Here is a 19,472-nt window from a genome sequence, read left to right as displayed (position 1 = left end):
ATAGAAAAAATAGTTTTCAATTACTTTAAACAACCTTTAAACTTAAAGGAGAAAAAGAGTGCTGTTGTTAAAAAAGTACAATAAAATCTCGTGACAGTCCATTAAAACACAAGCGCCTACCTTTAAAATAAGTTTCCTGAACAAGAAAGTGTTACAAAATAAACATGTTTTTACCTGGAAGTTTCTTTTCTCCCAAGGGGAACTTATTGTCCAACAAATGAAAAGTACAAGTCAACTGTCTTTCCTCAAATGTCTTCAAAGGAAAGTTCTCTTTGGTGGCAGGAAAGTTCTGAAAGGCCTGATGCCCAAACCTGTCTTTTTAGTCAGCTCAGCTCAAGCTGACTGACTGGGACAGGGGAAGGCATTCTGAAGCCTTCGAAGCTGGTCAGCGGTTACAGCCTATGCAGGGGTGCCCTTCATATAAACAAAATCCCAATTACCTGACTTTCATAACATTGAGCCGAGAACACAAAGTCCACACCACCGACTGCTTGGAACACTGACATGTAAGTAAAAGTAAGTAACTGCTTGGCTAGCATGTTGACCTTTGCCCCTGACCTCCTTGGTAGTGGGATCTTGGAGTTAGTATATTTAATTAGGGGGGGTGTGGGTGTGAAGCCCCCCACATGCGTGTGTTTTCTTTGGTTCCATTTTAATTTGTCGGTTGGCCAACAGGTTACTTACCTTTAATTAAAGGTCGGTCTTGTGGACTTTCGGTGTTCTCAGCTCAATGTTATGATGTCTGGTAAGTGGGATCTCATTTATATGAAGTAGATTCCCCTATGCAGGATAAAACCCACAGAGCCAAGGTTACTGCAGCAGTGATATTTTCATTTTACGTACGGGAATCTTCTCTCTTTTGTTGATTGAGTGATAGACTTTCTCCTTCTTTCTTTTAGCAACATCCCTAGGGGAAGACCAAGAAGAGGAGGAATACATATCATTACATGGAAGAAGTCTCTTTTACTGGCCACCCCAGGAAGACCCTCTTAGGGTATCTCCTGTACCTAAAATGGGTGGTTCTCCCATAGTCACTAGCAATGTTACACCTGAGGGATTAGTGGATAGAGTAAGTGGTCTAAGAAACAAGCTACGGCCACTGCAGTGCCACATAACACTGGCTGAGACACTGACTGTTCCTGAACAGAAGGCAAGGGTCATGCTTTAACTTTTTTTTTTTTTTTTTTTTTTTTTTTTAGGTACACTGGAAAAAGGAACAGCAGGACTGGGGTACGTATATATGTTGTAACCAAGGAAGACACCTGACTGCTGATAAGCTAAGCTAGAAAGAGTCCATTTGGAAGATAAGCTGTCACTTAGTACACAAGAACAATATACTTCCTTCAAAAAGGCTCTGTTCCCCAACATGCAAGTTATCCAAGCAGCACACAAAAACTCCCTGTCAAAATCAGAGATACTTTCACCGAAGTGAATTTCACAAAAAAAATGACATAACTTGTCATGAAGTGTACATAAATATTCACACTCCACAGAGATCCTGCCTTTAAAACACACTTTCTGACTGATAAAAATCACAAAATTAATTTAAAAATCCAACCTAGGTAGACAGGTTATACATAGAAAGCAATTCCTAGTACTACAATAGCAGTATTCATGGAATGTCTAGTTCCTAAAATGACATACCCAAATTTTGACAAAAAAAGGTAAATATACAAAAATATTCCTACAATAAAAAATAAGTGCGGCGAGTTCTCCAAAGAGGTTTTATTGGTGTGGCAGAAAGACTGCTGTTCCTGAGAAGCCTCAGAGCTGCATCTGCATCAGGTGGGAAAAAAGTACTTTAGAGTTTTAGTCACTCTGCCTGTTTAAAAACCAGCCCTCAAAAAGGGCGCAGTCAAAGTGACAATGCAGGAGGGGACGAATTACTTGAAAGGTGGCCAGTTACTGTATCCTAGAGCAGCGAGGATGATGAACGATGCCGAGTCCTTGTGAGACAATAATATGAACAGTAAAAGACAAGAAAAGTACAGTTGTGTACACCTACCATAAATGTAGATGTTCGATTGTCTTCACTGTTGCAGTCATAACTGTAGGGTGCTCCTGTCGGCAGGCAGCCCGAGGTCGGCCAGAATCACAAAGTCTGGGTCCGGCGTCGGCTGTATAAGCTAGTATCCTGACGTCAGTACGCCTTGGTACATAGCCCTCAGCCGACGCCATCTTCTCCAGCCTTTCTTGCCCTAGATGTCAGAAGTCCCCAACAAATCAAAAATGAATCCAACAAGGAAACACAAATACACCACAAATATGAGAGAAAGAGGGGATAGGAGGGAGGGAAACCCCGACTGCAACAGTGAAGACACTCGAACATCTACATTTATGGTAGGTGTACACAACTGTACTATGTTCTTCGTGTTTCACTGTTGCAGTCATAACTGTAGGGTGGAATCCCAAAGCAGTGTAGAGGGAGGAGGCTTTAGATAGAAGGGGAGGTAAGAATACCCTGCAAGACAGCAGAGGCAAAGCCTGCCCTAGACTTAGAAAACAAGGGGAGATTGTAGTGCTTGGAAAAGTTTGCACAGAACTCCAAGTGGCAGCTTCAAGATATCCTTGGTAGGGACTCCTCTGAGGAAAGCTGTAGAAGTAGCAGCTGCTCTAGTAGAATGACTTCTAATGGTCCCTGGAAACTGTTTCCCATGATGAGTGTAACAAAATCTGATTCCATAAGCAATCCATTTGGAAATAGTTTGTTTAGAAATAGGTTTTCCAAGAGAACTGGAGGCAAAGGAAACAAACAATTGGTTAGACTTTCTGAAATCTTTAGTCTTGTCCAAGTAAAATCGTAACTGTCTGTGCACATCCAATGAATGCAAAATCCTTTCCCTTTATTTTGAGGATTTGGAAAGAAAGTAGGAAGGTGAATTGTCTGATTCAAAGCCACTTTCGAAATCACCTTAGGCATGAAAGTAGGATTGGTCCTCAAGGATACTCTGTCCTGATGGAAAATAAGGTATGGTTCCACAGCCATGAGAGCTTGCAACTCTGAGACCCTTCTGGCAGAGGTCAATGCTAACAAAGAACAGTCATCCAGGATAGAAACTTAATATCTGAAGATGCAGCAGGCTCAAAAGGAGGCAAAATAAGTTTTTCTAAAACATAATTAAGATCCCAGGCAGGGACAGGAGGGGTCCTTGGAGCAAATTTTTAGCCCCTCTCACGAACTGCTTCACCAAAGGATGTGAAAAGCAGGAGGATCAGAACTGAAATGCGCAGAGATAGCAGAAGCATGAATCTTAATGGAAGAAAAGGAAAGTCCTTTAGATAAAAGTTCCGAAAGGTAAAGCAAAATAGAGGAGAGATCAGGAACCTGAGGATCAGAGCCTCGGTCCTGCATCCAAATAGAAAACCTCTTCCATTTAGAGGCATAGGATTTCCTAGTGCTAGGCCGTCTAGCTTCCAAAAGAACATCCAAAACTTGTTTGGGAAGACTAGAGGAAATCAAATTCCTTTGAAGAGCCAAGCTGCCAAACAAAGGGTCTTGAGATTGGAATGTAGTAACTGACCCTGATGCTGGGACAGAAGCGAAGGGTTCAGTGGAAGAATCCAAGGAGGCCCCGAGAACAGGAGCTTTAAGGTTGGATACCAAAACTGTCGAGGCCAATTTGGAGCAATCAAGATGAGGAACTTGGGCTTGTCCTGCTTTATCTTCAGTAGAACCCGAGGCAGTAGAGGAAGAGGGGGGAAGGCATATGCTGAAAGGCTTCTCCAGCTGAAGGACAGGGCATCCACTCTCCATGCTGTTTTGTGGAAGGACCTGGTGCAAAAGCGAGGCAGCTGATGATTGAGATGGGATGCAAACAGATCTATCTGGGGACATCCCCAAACTGCAGTAATCCTGTTGAACAAGTTGGTGTCTAGCATCCATTCGTGAGGATCTGAAATGTTTCTGCTCAGGCTGTCTGCTAAGAGATTCTGTTTCCCTGGAATGAATTGAGCCTGGAGATGCAGATTCAAATTTAGAGCTGTGTCCCATAAACCCATAGCTAGTCTGCAAAGGGGGTATGAATGAGAACCCCCCTGCTTGTTGATGTACCACATGACCGTGGTGTTGTCTGTGCGGATTAGCAGAGGGTCTGGTTGTAAAAGGTTTTTGAAGGCTAAAAGGGCATTTTGAACTGCCAACATTTCCTTCAGATTGATGTGCCAGTGAAGATGGTCCTTTGTCCAGGTTCCCTGCTGGCAATTGTCTAGAAAGTGTGCTCCCCAAGCATAATCCGAGGCGTCCGTGGTTAGGATTTGAGTAGGTTGAGGGAGACGAAAAGGTTTTCCTTCGTTTAAAGTGCATGCCCTGGACCACCAGAGGAACTCCTTCTGGAGGCAGGGGATCAGAGGAATCAGAATATCCAGATCGTGGTAATGCTGTGACCATACACTTTTCAGATACCATTGAAGCTTTCTCATGTGAAGCCTTGCGTTTGGAATCAACAGAATACAGGAAGCCATGTAGCCCAGAGCCTGCAGGAATTTCCTTGCAGTGAGCTGAGATAGAGTTGCCAAGGTGGTGAAAGTAGAAGCCAGCTGAGTTTGTTTTTCTGGAGTGAGGTAGGCCCTTTGTAAGGTTGTATTTAAGAGGGCTCCCAAGAATACCATTTGTTGAGAAGGGATCAAATGTGACTTTTTTATGTTCACTGAGAATCCCAGTAGTAGGAGAAGACGTTGAACAAAGTCCAGATGTTGAAGCAGAAGATCTTTGCTGTCTGCCTGAATAAGGCAGTCGTCCAAATAGGGGTAAATCTGGATCCCCTGAAGTCTGCGGTAAGCCACTACTGGTGCCAGGCACTTGGTGAAGACTCTGGGCGCAGTAGATAAACCAAAGGGCAGAACAGAGAATTGAAAGTGCCTCGAACCTGCCTTGAACCTGAGGAATTTCCTGCGTTCTTGTCTGATAGGGATATGCAAATAGGCTTCCTTTAAGTCCAATGTCACCATCCAGGCGTCCTGAGAGAGCATTGGAATTAGCTGTTGCAGAGTAAGCATCTTGAACTTTGGAATTTCCAAAAGGTGTTTAACACAGAAAGGTCCAGAATAGGTCTCCATGAGTTTTGTTTTCTGGGAACCAGAAACAGCCTTGAATAAAACCCTTTTCCCATTTCTGAGAGTGGAACAGGCTCTATGGCTCTCATGGCCAGAAGAGCATCCACTTGAGTTAAGGCCTCTGACCATTGAAGTTTTGGCAGATCTGGCCAACCGTGAGTCCTTGGCAAAGTGTGAAAATGGAACTTGTAACCTTTTAAAATCACGTCCAATACCCATCTGTCCTGGGTAATATGAGTCCAATTTCTGTAAAAAAGAGACAGTTTTCCTCCGAGAGGCGTCCAGGTAAAGGGGTCCTGAAGCACAAGCGAGAGAGTCATTGAGTTTGCTTTCTTTGAGATTGGGATCTGTCTTCTGCCCTTCTAGGTGAAGAAGCAGTCCATTGTCTAGATCTGTAAGAGGTCTGGCCTTGACCACGACCTCTGGAGCATCTATATCTTCCCCTTTGAGGCCTTTCAGACGTGGGAAAGGACCAATTTTTAGAGGGCCAATTCCTGGAAAATCTAGGAGGCTGAACTTGCAAGAAATCTTTTACAGTCTGCATGGACTTTGCCTTTTCTTCCATCTTTTTAATAACTTCCTCAGCCTTAGAACCAAAAAGAACATCTTGTTGAACAGGGGCATCTAATAACTTAGCCTTAACCTGTTCAGGTAAACTTTGTTCATGAAGCCAGGCATGTCTCCTAATCACAGTAGCAGAGGCAGCAGCCCTGCAGGAAGCATCCAAAGCATCAAAACCACAATGTAAGCTATGCTTGTTAACCTGTTCAGTAGCATGCAAAACATCCTGAAGTTCCTTATCCTCTGCACAAGCAGGAAGGGAAGCAAGCTTTTGCTTTAAAACAGACAAAAGAAATTGCTGATATTTAAACATATGAAACTGGCAATTTAAAGCCCTTACAGACAGGGTAGCAGAAGTATATACCTTTTTCCCCACCTGTCTAAAGCACGAGAATCCTTCTCAGAGGGAATAGGATTTTTAGAAGTAGCAACCTTAGAGCCCTGAGAAATAGTTTCAGGATCTGCAGAAGGGTTTTTAAATAAAAATAAATGAGAGTCAGGAACCCTATAAAATCTATCAGGCTTAGAAGGAGCAGGAGGCATGGAATCAGGATTCAAATTAGCCTCAGAAAAAGCATCATCTACAATGTCCAAGACAGGAGGGATAGCTAAAGGCCTATGCTGAGGAAGAAGAAGAAATTCTCTAAGCCTCTTTTTGGAAGCAGAATATTCCTGTCCTTCCCAATGAAAATGTTCCCTCATCTCATGCAAGGTTTCCCCAAAAGAAAAATCCTCAGGCAGAGAGGCCGAGGGCAAAGAATCCTCAGCATCCGAATCCTCATAAGGGGGAAAGGAATAGTCCTGATCAGAGGAAGAAACAGAAGATACAGAAGCCTGGTCAGAGGAATCCAGAGTAACATCCTGTCGAGGCCTTTTCTCAGGAGGGGGGTGAGAACCCCTAATCATTGTAAGTAAATCTTCAGCCATCCTCAATAATTGTTTTTGTGTCTTGGGAGTGGATTCAGAAGCAGCTTGAGCTGGAACTTTAGACTTAGTAGGAGTCTTTGTCTTTGCCTTTGAAATAGTGATGTGAGTAGGCCTGAAAACCCCCTCAGAAGCCGGTACCTGCACAGCGGTTCCGGACCCATCTGAAGGAGCGACGTCCGAAGGTCCTGCAGCAGTTAAAATAGTGGGCCTTGATGGCTCCCCATGGGAGTCCGTATCGGCCATCGGTTCAGAAGTGGCGGACGACATGGGCTGCAAAAGCGCCTCACTGACGACAGCCGAACCGGACGCTGGCTCCAGCTGCAACGAGTCCTGTTTGGACCTCGGAGGCCTGTCTTTGTCTTTGCACTTCTTTTGAACTCCGGTAGTGTCCGACGACCTTCTATAATTGAAGCGTCTGCCAAAATAATTTAAAGCCCAATCGTACCTGCGCTTGATAGTACGAGAGTTGAACCTGGCACAGAACTGACAACAAGAAACGTCGTGGTCAGGGCCTAAGCAAGGTAGACAGTAAGAGTGGAAATCTTTATGAGGTATTTGTTTCCCACACGCTATACAATTATTAACTTTTTCTGACATCGGAGGAACAAGAAAAAGATTCCCCAACGGGGTACTTAGCTTTGAGAAGAGAAGTAACAACTTCGGACCGACAACAACCAAATACGCTGTTCGAAAATCGCCAACCAACGTTTTGCGAGCTGCTTTCCACCGCACGGCAAGAAAGACTGGAGAAGATGGCGTCGGCTGAGGGCTATGTACCAAGGCGTACTGACGTCAGGATACTAGCTTATACAGCCGACGCCGGACCCAGACTTTGGGATTCTGGCCGACCTCGGGCTGCCAGCCGGCAGGAGCACCCTACAGTTATGACTGCAACAGTGAAACACGAAGAACATCAAGGACTCAACTCTTGTGACACATTAACCTGAACTGTGATACAAAGATTATGCTTTAGTTTTAAGTTTGCAGTGCAAATAAATAGCACTTAGAGCTTAAGCCCATCTTCAATGATTGCAACATAGAACATAAACCAAGAGTAATGTGCTGTATTCAAAGGAAAAAAAAAACTAATCTCAGTTTTGACAACATAACGTACTTCTTACCTTGTAAATATCTTCATCTACGATAAGACCCCATCGTCCTAACTCATTTCTTGCAGCTTCACATTTATTAATGTTCATCAGCAACTTCATTAAACTGATATGATGTTGCTCAGGGCTCAAATTAATCTGCTGTGTCAAATCCTAAATTGAAAGAGCAGATACTCCATTAGATGTAAAGCAATTTCTCCTTTTCTCAGTTCAAATATGGTCAAAGTGCAATTTACATGAACAAAGGTGCAAAGCTTATCTGATCCTGAAATGTCATTTACCTCACAACAGCAAAACTCTCCAGAGTACACTGCTAACAATATATGGTGTCATAGATGAGAAAGTTCTACTGCACTTTTTGCAAATATTTCGTTTCTTTTACATCTCATTATACATATTAACTTGAGAAAGAGTACATTACAATAAATACAGGAGTTCTCAGTTCAGAAACATGACCATTCAGTGTTTCTGCAGAAATTAAAGACAACCAACAGAGTTGCCATTATCATTTGTGTAACCTCATTCCAGGCTTTTAAAAAAAGAAGTTATGTACTTACCTTCATTCTTACAGATGGGTTCGGTGCCGATCCCTTGGCTCCGAGTCGGCCTACTACAAAGCTCGAGGTCTTCAAATAGCTCGAGGCCAAGTCCCTATCCCATGACACACCTGGAGTTACCTCAGATTTTGTTTGCTGCGTGAAATAATACCATATGTCATTCTATCACTCCATAAGAGAAAGTACAGAAGGGTTGAGCAACCAGGAAGGATCCAGCATCTCGGTCTTCTAACAGCCCAGGAGGGGGTAGGAGGGAGGGACGTAGAAATGAAGGCGAGATGAACAACTCTCATGCAACGTTATGTTAAGTACATAACGTCTTTATGTGAAGTTGTTCTATCTCACTGTTTATTCTTACAGATGGGTAACGTCCCAAGCACCATCTATCTCGGGTGGCTCACAGGAGTATGTTTTTCAGGACAGTAGACCCAAAAGAGGCCCTGTTAACTTTGCAATGAGTGATAAAGGTATGTGTGGCTGCTGCACAAATGTTATCAATAGGAAGTCTTGCTTAAAAGGCAGTGAATGTAGAAACTGCTCTGGTTGACTGAGCTTTAATTTTGTGTTGAAGGCATATTGGTAGCTGAATAAACAAATGTGATGCAATCAGATAACCATTTAGACAGAGTTGTTTTAGCCACTGGCATATCTTTCCTGGAGTCTGAAAAGGAAACAAAAAGCTGTTCCGATTTCCTAAAATCTTTTCTTCTATCTAAATAAGATCTGAGCTGTCTGTGAACATCAAGTTTGTGCAAGTATTCTAGATTATTGGAGTGATTGGGAAGAACAATGACAAATCAATAATTTGATTAAGATTAGTTTCAGTGCACACCTTAGGCAAAAAGGAGGAGTTTGTTCGAAGTGAGACTCTGTCAGCATGGAAAAATCAAATAAGGAGGCTTAATGGACAAGGCTTGAAGTTCTGACACTCTGCGGGCAGAAGTAATAGCTACTAAGATAGTCTTCCATGACAAAAATTTGAGGTCACATGAGGAAACTGGTTCAAATGGAGGAAGAATAATGTGGGAAAGCAAGCATAAAATTTAGATTCCATGGGGAACAGGGAGATTTCACAGGTAGTCTGAGATGAAAAGTCCCTTTGAGAAAGGCTTTGGATAATTTGTGCGACATAATATTCAATCCTTCGAATCCAAAATGAAAGATAGAAATGGCAGCACGTTGAACATGAACTGTTGCTGCTGCAGCTCCTTTATTGAAAATCATGGTCAAGAACTCTAAAATGGAGGTCATAGGAAGGATCAATACTGTTTTTAGAGGCCCATATAGAAAATTGTTTCCATTTGCTAAGGTATAGCTTCTCCATAGAAAATTTATGACCAGATAAGAGAATTTGCTTCATCTCACTGGAAAGGTTATGGAACCTGGCTATGATGGGAATTGGAGCAGCAAAGCTGTCTGCTTCAAGGACTGCAGAGAGGGATGAAGTTCCCCCGACAAGTGCGTCAGAAGGTCAGGAACTGGGTTCCAGAATCCAAGAGTCCTCCAAAAGATGTAGTTCAAGGAAGGGGAACCAAATCTGACAAGGCTAATGAGGGGCTATTAGAATGATGATCAAGGGTTTTTGCTTTCTGTAGAACTTTGGGTATCAACGGGATTGGTGGAAATGCATAGATTAGACCCAAAGGCCAATCGTGAACGAGTGCGTCCCTTGGGGCTTCTCCTATAGGGGGAATCAAGGCAAAGTAGCTTCTGCATTTCGTGTTCATGTGACTGGCAAAAAGGTCACAGCAAGGCTGGCCCCACCTGTGGAATATCCTGCCCGCTATTTCTTTCTTGAGGGATCACTCGTGGGGCAACAAAATTGCTCTTCTCAGCTTGTCTGCTATCACACTGGATTTCCCTGGGATGTGCATTACTAACAGAAAGCGCTGGGTGGATATAGCCCACTACCATACTCTTAGGGCCTCTCGATAAAGGGGATATGATCTGGTTCCTCCTTGTTTGTTCAAGTACCAAACCACTGACATATTTGTCTGTCTGAATAGCTATCGTACCCAGAGGAAGCGAGTTTTCGAAGTACTGCAATGCCAAAAGTACTGCTCTCATCTCTAGGACATTGATATGCAGATGTGTCTCTTGATCAGTCCATGTGCCTTGGGCTGAAAATGCCCCCCACCCTATCAGGAAGGCATCCGTGGTCACTGTGGCCACTGGTGGGGGTAAAACAAAGGGACGTCCTACCGTGACATGAAGTGAGGTCCACCACCACTGAAGATCCTTTTTGCAAGAGTTCGTGATCATTATCAGGTAAGACTATTGAGTGAACACCAGCCATTGCAGTATCCGCATCTGCATGGACCCAGTGGTATGGTCAAAATTGCAGCTGCCATCATACCTAACAACTTTAGAACTTCTGATGTCTAAAAACGGTATGTTGTGATGGCAACAAGGCAGATTTTTCTGAGTTTATTGTAATGCTCAGCTGGCTGCAGAGTGACAGAGTGGAGTCCCTGGCTTGAATGAGTTGATGCCTGGTGGTGGCGGTGAGGAGCCAATCGTCTAGGTACGAAAACAACTCGAATCCTAAACGTCTCAGGTGAGCCGTGACCACTGCCATACATTTGGTGAACACTCTGGGGGCTGCAGTGAGACCAACGGGCAAGGGCTCAAAACTGGTAATGACTGGCTCCCAGCTGGAAGTGCAGATAATCCCTGGATGGTCTGGCCATTTTTATGTGGTAGTGGGATGCACAAGCCAGTGCATTTCTTTGTGCCGGTCCCAAGCCCGGATAAATGGGGAGGGTTGCATCAGGGAAGGCATCCGGCGTAAAACCTCTGTCAAATTACTGATGCGGAGAACATTTCATATTTACATACCGGATCAGTCGAGGCCCGGGTTAACGACAACCGCCACCAGTACTGTTAGCCAACAGGGTGCTGGTGGAAATTGGGCTACTGTTGGCCAAAGAAGAAGAGGAAGGGGAAGGCATGCCCGAAGGCAGGAAGAGAGGAGGAAGGATAGGAGTGTAGTACTCAGGGTAGGAACTTTGAATGTTGGCAGTATGACTGGTATGGGGAGAGAGCTAGCTGATATGATGAAGAGAAGGAAGGTTGATATATTGTGCGTGCAAGAGAACAGATGGAAGGGAAGTAAGGCCAAGTGTATAGGAGGCAGGTTCAAATTGTTCTATCATGATGTGGATGGCAGAAGAAATGGGGTAGGGGTTATCCTAACAGAACAGTATGCCAAGAGTGTTTTGGAGGTGAAGAGAGCGTCTGATAGAGTGATGTTTATGAAGCTTGAACTTGATGGTGTAATAATGAATGTTGTTAGTGCATATGCTCCACAAGTTGGGTGTGCGATACATGAGAAAGAAAAATTTTGGCGCGAGTTGGATGACCTGGTGGTGAGTGTACCCAAGGGTGAGAGACTAGTGATTGGAGCGGACTTGAACAGAGGGGATGAGGAAATGATGGGTAGGTATGGTGTTAAGGAGAGGAATGCAGAAGGTCAGATGACTGTGGATTTTGCGAAAAGGATGGACATGGCAGTGCTGAATACGTATTTTAAGAAGAGGGAGGAGCACAGGGTGACGTACAAGAGTGGAGGAAGATGCACATGGGTGGATTATATCCTATGTAGGAGGGCCAGTCTGAAGGAGACTGGAGACTGTAAAGTGGTAACTGGGGAAAGTGTAGTTAAGCAGCATAGAATGGTGGTCTGTAGGATGATGTTGATGATCAAGAAGCGGAGGGGGAGTGTGAAAGCAGTGCCGAGGATTAAATGGTGGAAGTTAAAAAAGGGTGATTGTGAGGTAGAGTTCAGGGAAGAGTTAATACTGGCACTGGGAGGCAATGAAGAGTTACTGAATAGCTGGGTAACTGCAGCAGAGCTAGTAAGGGAGACTGCTAGGAAGGTGCTTGGTGTGACATCTGGACAGAGGAAGGAGGACAAGGAGACATGGTGGTGGAATAAGGAAGTACAGGAGAGTATACAGAGGAAGAGGCTGGCGAAGAAGTGGGATTGTCAAAGAGATGAAGAAAGTAGACATGAGTATAAGGAGATGAGGCGCATGGCAAAGAGAGAGGTGGTGAAAGCTAAGGATAAGGCATATAGAGAGTTGTATGAGAGACTGGACACTAAAGAGGGAGAAAAGGACCTGTACCGATTGGCTACACAGAGGGACAGAGCTGGGAAAGATGTGCAGCAGGTAAGGGTGATAAAGGACAGTGAGGAAAACGTACTCACAAGTGAGGAGAGTGTGTTGTGTAGATGGAGAGAGTATTTTGAAGGGCTGATGAATGAAGAGAATGAGAGAGAGAGAAGGTTGGATGATGTCGGGATAGTGAATCAGGAAGTGAAGCAGATTAGCAAGGAGGAAGTAAGGACAGCTATGAAGAGGATGAAGAATGGAAAGACTGTTGGCCTAGATGACATACCAGTGGAAGCATGGATGTGCTTAGGAGAAATGGCAGTGGAATTTTTAACCAGATTGTTTAATGAAATTTTGGAAAGTCCGAGGATGCCTGAGGAGTGGAGAAAAAGTGTTTTGTTACCTATCTTTAAGAATACAGGTGATGTGCAGAGCTGCAGTAACTACAGAGGGATAAAATTGATCAGCCTCAGCTTGAAGTTATGGGAAACAGTAGTGGAAGCTAGGTTAAGAAGGGAGGTGATGATTAGTGATCAGCAGTATGGTTTCATGCCAGGAAAGAGCACTACAGATACAATATTTGCTCTGAGAGTGTTGTTGGAGAAATACAGAGAAGGTCAGAAGGAGTTGCATTGCTTCTTTGTGGACTTAGAGAAAGCATATGCCTAGAGAGGAGTTGTGGTATTGCATGAGGAAGTCGGGAGTGGCAGAGAAGTATGTAAGAGTGGTACAGGATATGTACAAGGGTAGTGTGACACTGGTGAGGACTGCGGTGGGAGTGACAGATATGTTTAAAGTGGAGGTGGGATTACATCAAGGATCAGCTCTGAGCCCTTTCTTATTTGCAGTGGTGATAGACAGGTTGACAGATGAGATTAGACAGGAGGCCCTGTGGACTATGATGTTTGCAGATGACATTGTGATATGTAGTGAGAGTAGGGACCAGGTTGAGGAGAACCTGGAGATGTGGATATATGCTTTAGAGAGGAGAGGAATGAAGGTCAGCAGGGCTAAAACAGAATATGTGTGTGTGAATGAGTGGGAGGATAGAGGAATGGTGAGAATGCAGGGAGTAGAGATGGTAAAGGTGGATGAGTTTAAGTACTTGGGATCAACAGTTCAGAGTAATGGTGAGTGTGGAAGAGAGGTGAAGAAGAGAGTACAGGCAGGGTGGAATGGCTGGAGAAGAATGTCAGGAGTAATTTGTGACAGACGAGTACCAGTAAGAGTGAAAGGGAAGGTCTACAAGCGGGCAGTGAGACCAGCTATGTTATATGAGTTGGAGACGGTAGCACTGACGAAAAGGCAGGAGTCAGAGCTGGATGTGGCAGAGTTAAAGATGTTAAGACTTGCACTGGGTGTGACTAGGATGGACAGGATTAGGAATCAGTATATTAGAGGGTCAGCTCAGGTTGGACAGTATGGAGACAAAGCAAGAGAGGCGAGATTGCGTTGGTTTGGACATGTGCTGAGGAGGGATGCTGGGTATATTGGGAAAAGGATGCCAAGGATGGAGCTGCCAGGTAAAAGGAAAAGAGGAAGGCCTAAGATAAGGTTTATGGATGTGGTGAGAGAGGACATGCAGGCGGTTGGGTGTGAAAGAGCAGAAGACAGGAAGAAATGGAAGCAGATGATCTGTTGTGGTGACCCCTAACGGGAACAGCCAAAAGAAGAAGAAGTACACATCATGGAGATCTATCGAGCACATCCAATTGTCTTTCCCTAAGATGGGAAGTATCGACTAAAGCGTGACCATCCGAAATAAGAAGTTATGTACTCACCATAACGTTCCATCTGAGTAGGTGACTTCATTTGGATGCAACCTGTGGGATTCGGATCCGACATCGGATCCGAGCCGGCAATTCATAAGCTTTAGGATCCGAGCTCCTAGTTCCTCCCTTTACCCATAATCCCCTGCTAAGCCCTGACTGACCTCAGATTGAGTTTGCCCTGTGAATACCAGTATAACAGAATCCTGGGAAACCAGGACTAATGGCGCCATGAAAGGTCAGGGGGATGGAGAGGGGATGGTTGCATCCAAATGAAGTCACCTACTCAGATGGAACGTTATGGTGAGTACATAACTTCTTAATCTGAAGTAGGAAGACTTCATTTGTCTGCAACCTGTGGGACAGAGTCCCCAGCTACCTGGATCTTGGGCGGCCATCATGGAAGGATGTTCCGGAGCACCGCAGAGCCAAAGGATGCTCTCCCTCTGGAAACAACGTCCACTTTATAATGTGAAATGAAAGTATGAGATGAGGACCAAGTGGCTGCTGCACAGATATCATCTAATGGTACTCTAGATTTAAAGGCAGCAGAAGTAGATACTGCTCTTGTAGAATGTGCTGTAATTCTCTGAGGAGCTGGCCTTCCTGAGCTGTCATAAGCCTGCAAGATACAATTAGAAATCCACTTTGACAAGGTGACCTTAGAGACTGCCTTACCCAGTGCGAATTTTGCAAAGGAGACGACCAGTTGATCGGATTGTCTATGACCAGCTGTTCTGTGAATGTAGAAACGCAACTGTCTATGAACATCTACGGAATGCAGTTTATATTCTCCTTTGTTTTTATATTTGGGAAAGAAAACTGGCAAATTAATAGATTGGTAAATATTGGATTCGGAAGCAATCTTTGGAAGAAAGGAAGGATTTGTCCTAAGGGAGACCCTATCAGGAAAAAAGGAGAGATAAGGTGGTTTGACGCACAGAGCTTGGAGTTCTGAAACTCTTCTAGCTGACGTAATGGCCACTAAGAAAGCAGTTTTCCAGGAAAGATACTTCAAGTCCACAGAGGCTGCAGGTTCAAAAGGAGGAGTGGTTAGGGCCTGCAGCACTAAAGATAAGTCCCAAGGTGGTACGGCTTCCTTAACAGGAGGTCTTAAGATGAAAGCACCCTTAAGAAAGGTTTTACAAATTTTTGCAGCCATGAGAGGTGTCGAGTCATGACTCACATGGTAATGAGAAATGGCTGCCATCTGTACCTTTACCGTCGAAGAGCTTGCTCCTTGTTGGAAAAGGTCTGTCAAGAAGTCTAGTACCGCAGAGAGTGGCGCGGAAAAGGGATCAATATTTTTATGTTCCGCCCAAATAGAGAACCGCTTCCATTTGCTTCGATAAACCTTCCTAGTAGAAGGTTTATGGGCAGCCACTATGATGGCTTTCACTGGTGAAGAGATACCGGGAGTCATTATTAGGGATGGAACTGGAGCAGCCAAGCTGTCAATTTCAGAGTGTGAAGGTTCGGGATTGGAAGCCCCTGAGGATGGGAAATGAGATCCGGAATTGGATCTAGAATCCAGGGTGGATTCACTCGGTGAGACCATACATAAGGGAACCATGGTTGACGAGGCCAGAATGGGGCAATGAGAATCATTCTGCTCCCCAAACTGCTGGCTTTCTGTAATAGTTTTTGCATTAGAGGAAGAGGAGGACAAGCATATAGGAGACCGGGAGGCCAAGCATGCACCAGGGCGTCTCTCGGGGATTCCCCGAATGGGGAAAGTAGAGCGAAGAAATTGTCGCATTTGGCGTTTGAGGGAGAAGCAAAAGGTTGCCCCCAGGCGGCAAAAATCTACTTCGCTACTAGAGAATTGAGAGACCATTCGTGAGGGGAAAGAATGGTGCAATTGAGCTTGTCCGCTAGAATGTTGGACCTTCCCGGAATGTGCGTTGCCACAAGAAAGCGGTTGGTGGAGATTGCCCATTCCCATACTCTCATGGCCTCTCGTCAAAGGGGGTAGGACCTGGTTCCCCCCTGTTTGTTGATGTACCAGACTACCGACATGTTGTCTGTCTGGATAGCAATAGTTCCTACAGGAAGAAGGCTGTGTAGTGCTTGCAACGCTAATAGCACTGTCCTCATCTCCAGAACATTTATATGCAGGGAGGTCTCTGAACTGTTCCACGTGCCTTGGACAATCCTGCCTGCTGAATGCCCCCCCACCCCCCACCCGAGGCGAGAAGCGTCCGTGGTCACTGTGGCTAGGGGGAATGCAGTACAGAAGGGTCTCCCTGTCAGGAGGTCCATCGACTGGAGCCACCAGAACAGGGAGCGCTTGCATGCTCTACTGATGGCTATCGGGCTGTTGAGAGGAAGGTAAAGCGGGGACCACTGGACCAGGAGGGTCCATTGAAGGATCCTCATGTGTAGTCGAGCATGAAGGAGGAGTGGGATGGCTGCCGCCATTGAACCTAGGGCCCTCAGGACCATAGCTGCAGTTGGAGTAGGTTCTCAGATGGCCGTGATATGACACCTCAGGTTGGACAGTCGATCTAGAGTGAGGAATGCCCGCATGTTTCCTGTGTCCAATCTTCCTCCTATAAAATCTATAAGCTGTGTGGGGGCCAGGGAGGATTTTTCTCGGTTTATGGTGATGCCCAGCCGAGGGGCTATATGAAGGAAATAGTCCCTGGCTGAGCACAGTAGATGCCTTGATGACGCTGTAAGGAGCCAGTCGTCCAGGTATGGAAACAACTGAATTCCCTGGAGTCTCAGGTGGGCCGCTACCACTGCAAGTACCTTGGTAAACACCCTGGGGGCAGAGGTGAGACCAAGGGGAAGGACCCTGAACTGGTAGTGACTGGCTCCCAGCCAGAAGCGAAGGAACCTCCTGGACCGTCTGTCCATTAGAATGTGGTAGTACGCATCCTTGAGGTCTATAGAGCACATCCAATTGTTCTCCCGCAAAAGGGGGAGGATAGATTGTAAGGTGACCATCCGGAATTTTTGTCTGGTTACAGACAGGTTCAGTTGTGACAGGTCTAGGATCGGTCTTAAGTCCCCCGTCTTTTTTGGCACCAAGAAGAACCTGGAGTAAAACCCTGATACGGTCTGATCTCGGGGGACGCGTTGGATGGCTCTTTTTGTTAGCAGCTGTGCGATTTCCACAGTTGCTACCTCCCTTTGACCGGGTGGTACATCGGGGAGGTTTTTGGATCTGGGAATACTGTGAAGGGGGATTGAATAGCCTCTGGATATCACTCGAAGCACCCAACGGTCTGACGTGATTGACTCCCATGATGTCAGGTGCCTCGAAAAACGCCCCCCCCCGACTGCCTCCAGAGAAGAGCAGCTGGGTAACCCATCAGGGTTGCTGCGTGGGTCTGTCAGAGAAAGTTTCTCTGGACCCAAAGTTCCTAGGAGCCCCTCTGCCTCTAGGACGGCGACCTCCCTGTCCTCCTCTGCCACAGAAGGATTGGTTGTCCGGAGCAGGTTGGGGTTGCTGCGATTTCCGGAACCACATCATCTTCTGTCCCTTTTGGTTCTTCGAGAAGGACCTCTGGGGAGCTGAGAAGCGGACTCCGACGGCAGACAGCATCTTCCCGTCCTTTTCGCTCTGGACAAGCGTTTCGCGAACCGTTTTGCCAAAAAGGGCAGAACCATCGAAGGGGGCATTCGCGAAGGTCGCTTTGAAGGGCTCCGCAAAGTCACAGTGGCGGAGCCAGGCCTGATGTCTCATAACAAGGCCCGATCCGCTAGCTCTAGCGGCTCCCTCTGTTGCATGAGATAACAGCCGCATAGAAGTATTAGACACCGCTCTGAGAGTGGCCATACGGGTGGAGTACACTTGTTTGTCCTCCACCGAAATGGACTCGGGGGGAGATGCAGCGTATTCCTTAATCAGGTCTTGCTGCATCCTGATCACGTGTGCCATATAGTTCAGCGCCCTCAGGGAGAAGGTTGCTGAACTAAAGACTCGCTTCCCAATGCGATCCATCGAGCGGGATTTCTTGCTCGGAGGATGCATAGAGGGACTCTCCTGAGCCAATTCCCTCTTTGTGGCTGCAGCCATCAGCATAGCATCTACTGGGGGTCCCTTAGTCCAATGTGTACGGTCCGATGGGGGAGTAAGAATCCGGTCTGGACGTTTGGGAACAGGCTCTACGGTGTCCGGGTCCTTCCACGCTCTGGTGGCAATAAGGTCCACCAGAGGGTCGGCAGGAGGGGACACCCAAGAGGTAGACGGGCCCGCCTCAAATGCCTCCAAGAACACAGACTCGTCCGAGGAGGCCTTGGGGGCAGACCACCCCCTCCCCCGATCCTTAACATTTCCATAATGTCTCCAAAGGAGACATCTTCTGGGGGTGATCTTGGGGAGCCCTCCCCTTCCTCCAAGTCCATGTCTTCAGTAACAGACTCAGGGGAGTCCACGTGCCTCCTCTTACACTTATGCTTACGAGGCACTTTCTCGGGGGGACTGTCCGAGGAGTCCTCGCCAGCAACCAGTTGTTCCAAAGGAACCACTTGGGACATTGAGGCGGGCTGTCCCTGAGACCGGCTGATGGGAGCCTGGCCCAGCTGCGAGGGAGTGCGGGATGGAGCCGAGACAGGGACCGGGGGTCCGTATGTCCTCGACAGAACCCTCTCCACAACGTCGAAGGCCGAGGGGGAGCCGACTTCTCTATGACCCGAGAGCCGACCCCCACTTGGATCCGACGAATGGATCAGAACCGGAGCCGAGACCGTCGGATCCGAGAGACTAGTGCGCTCCGACCTAGATGGAGTCGAAGAGACACCGGCTCCCTCGGATCCAAGGCTAGGCCCACGGCTCCGAGAGGTCGGGTCTGAAGTACCGAAGCACTCAAGGGAGGGATCGGATCCGAGGTGCGCCGACCAGTCGGATCCGACCCACCCCCGGGTCCAACGTTGCCCGGCTCCGAAAGCTCCGAACCCGGGAGTCGGATCAGAGAAGGAGCTATGGGGGTGAAAAAAGGGGTCGAGGCCCCTCCCGGATGGGGGGGGGGGGCAGGAGCCCTCCCATCTGCATCTGGGCCTGGATGAATCGCCTCATCATCCGGTCCATATCAGTGTCCGACATAGAAAATGTTGACCTTGACGAGGCCACCGAGGCGGATCTAGAGTGTCGCCTCAATGACCTCAACAAAGGTCTAGTCTCCACCTCCTTGGGTCCGGGAGAGAACCGAGGGGATCGGAGCCGAGGAGGAGGAGATTTAGAAGCCAGAGGGGAGGCACGCTTAGGCGGCGAGGCTGAGACAGAGGCCTCGGCCCGCCGCTTATGGTACCCCTCCCTGTGCCTCTCCTTTTCCCTCCTGGTCTCCCTATCCTCCGGTTTCTTAGCGGGAGATTGAGTCCCTGCCGGAGGAAGGGAGACCGAAGTAGCCACTGGCGATTTCTGGATAGCAGGGG

At 46.7% G+C, this 19,472-nt stretch overlaps 1 protein-coding gene across 1 annotated transcript in view; it reads right to left on the bottom strand.

Annotated features, from left to right (window-relative positions):
* The window catches only part of PIWIL2 (piwi like RNA-mediated gene silencing 2), a 2,846,460-nt gene that overhangs the window by 1,616,737 nt on the left and 1,210,251 nt on the right, over positions 1-19,472 (bottom strand). Inside the window, exon 8 of the mRNA XM_044082113.1 lies at positions 7,662-7,802. Within this exon, the coding sequence (XP_043938048.1) occupies positions 7,662-7,802 (141 nt within the window). The remainder of the gene's footprint in view (positions 1-7,661; positions 7,803-19,472) is intronic.

The sequence above is a fragment of the Protopterus annectens genome, chromosome 9.part0 (assembly GCF_019279795.1).
Source record: "Protopterus annectens isolate FY-2018-M chromosome 9.part0, PAN1.0, whole genome shotgun sequence".
NCBI lineage: Eukaryota > Metazoa > Chordata > Ceratodontiformes > Protopteridae > Protopterus > Protopterus annectens.
The sequence above is the reverse complement of the archived record's forward strand: the minus strand, read 5'-3'. Positions and strand labels throughout refer to the sequence as shown.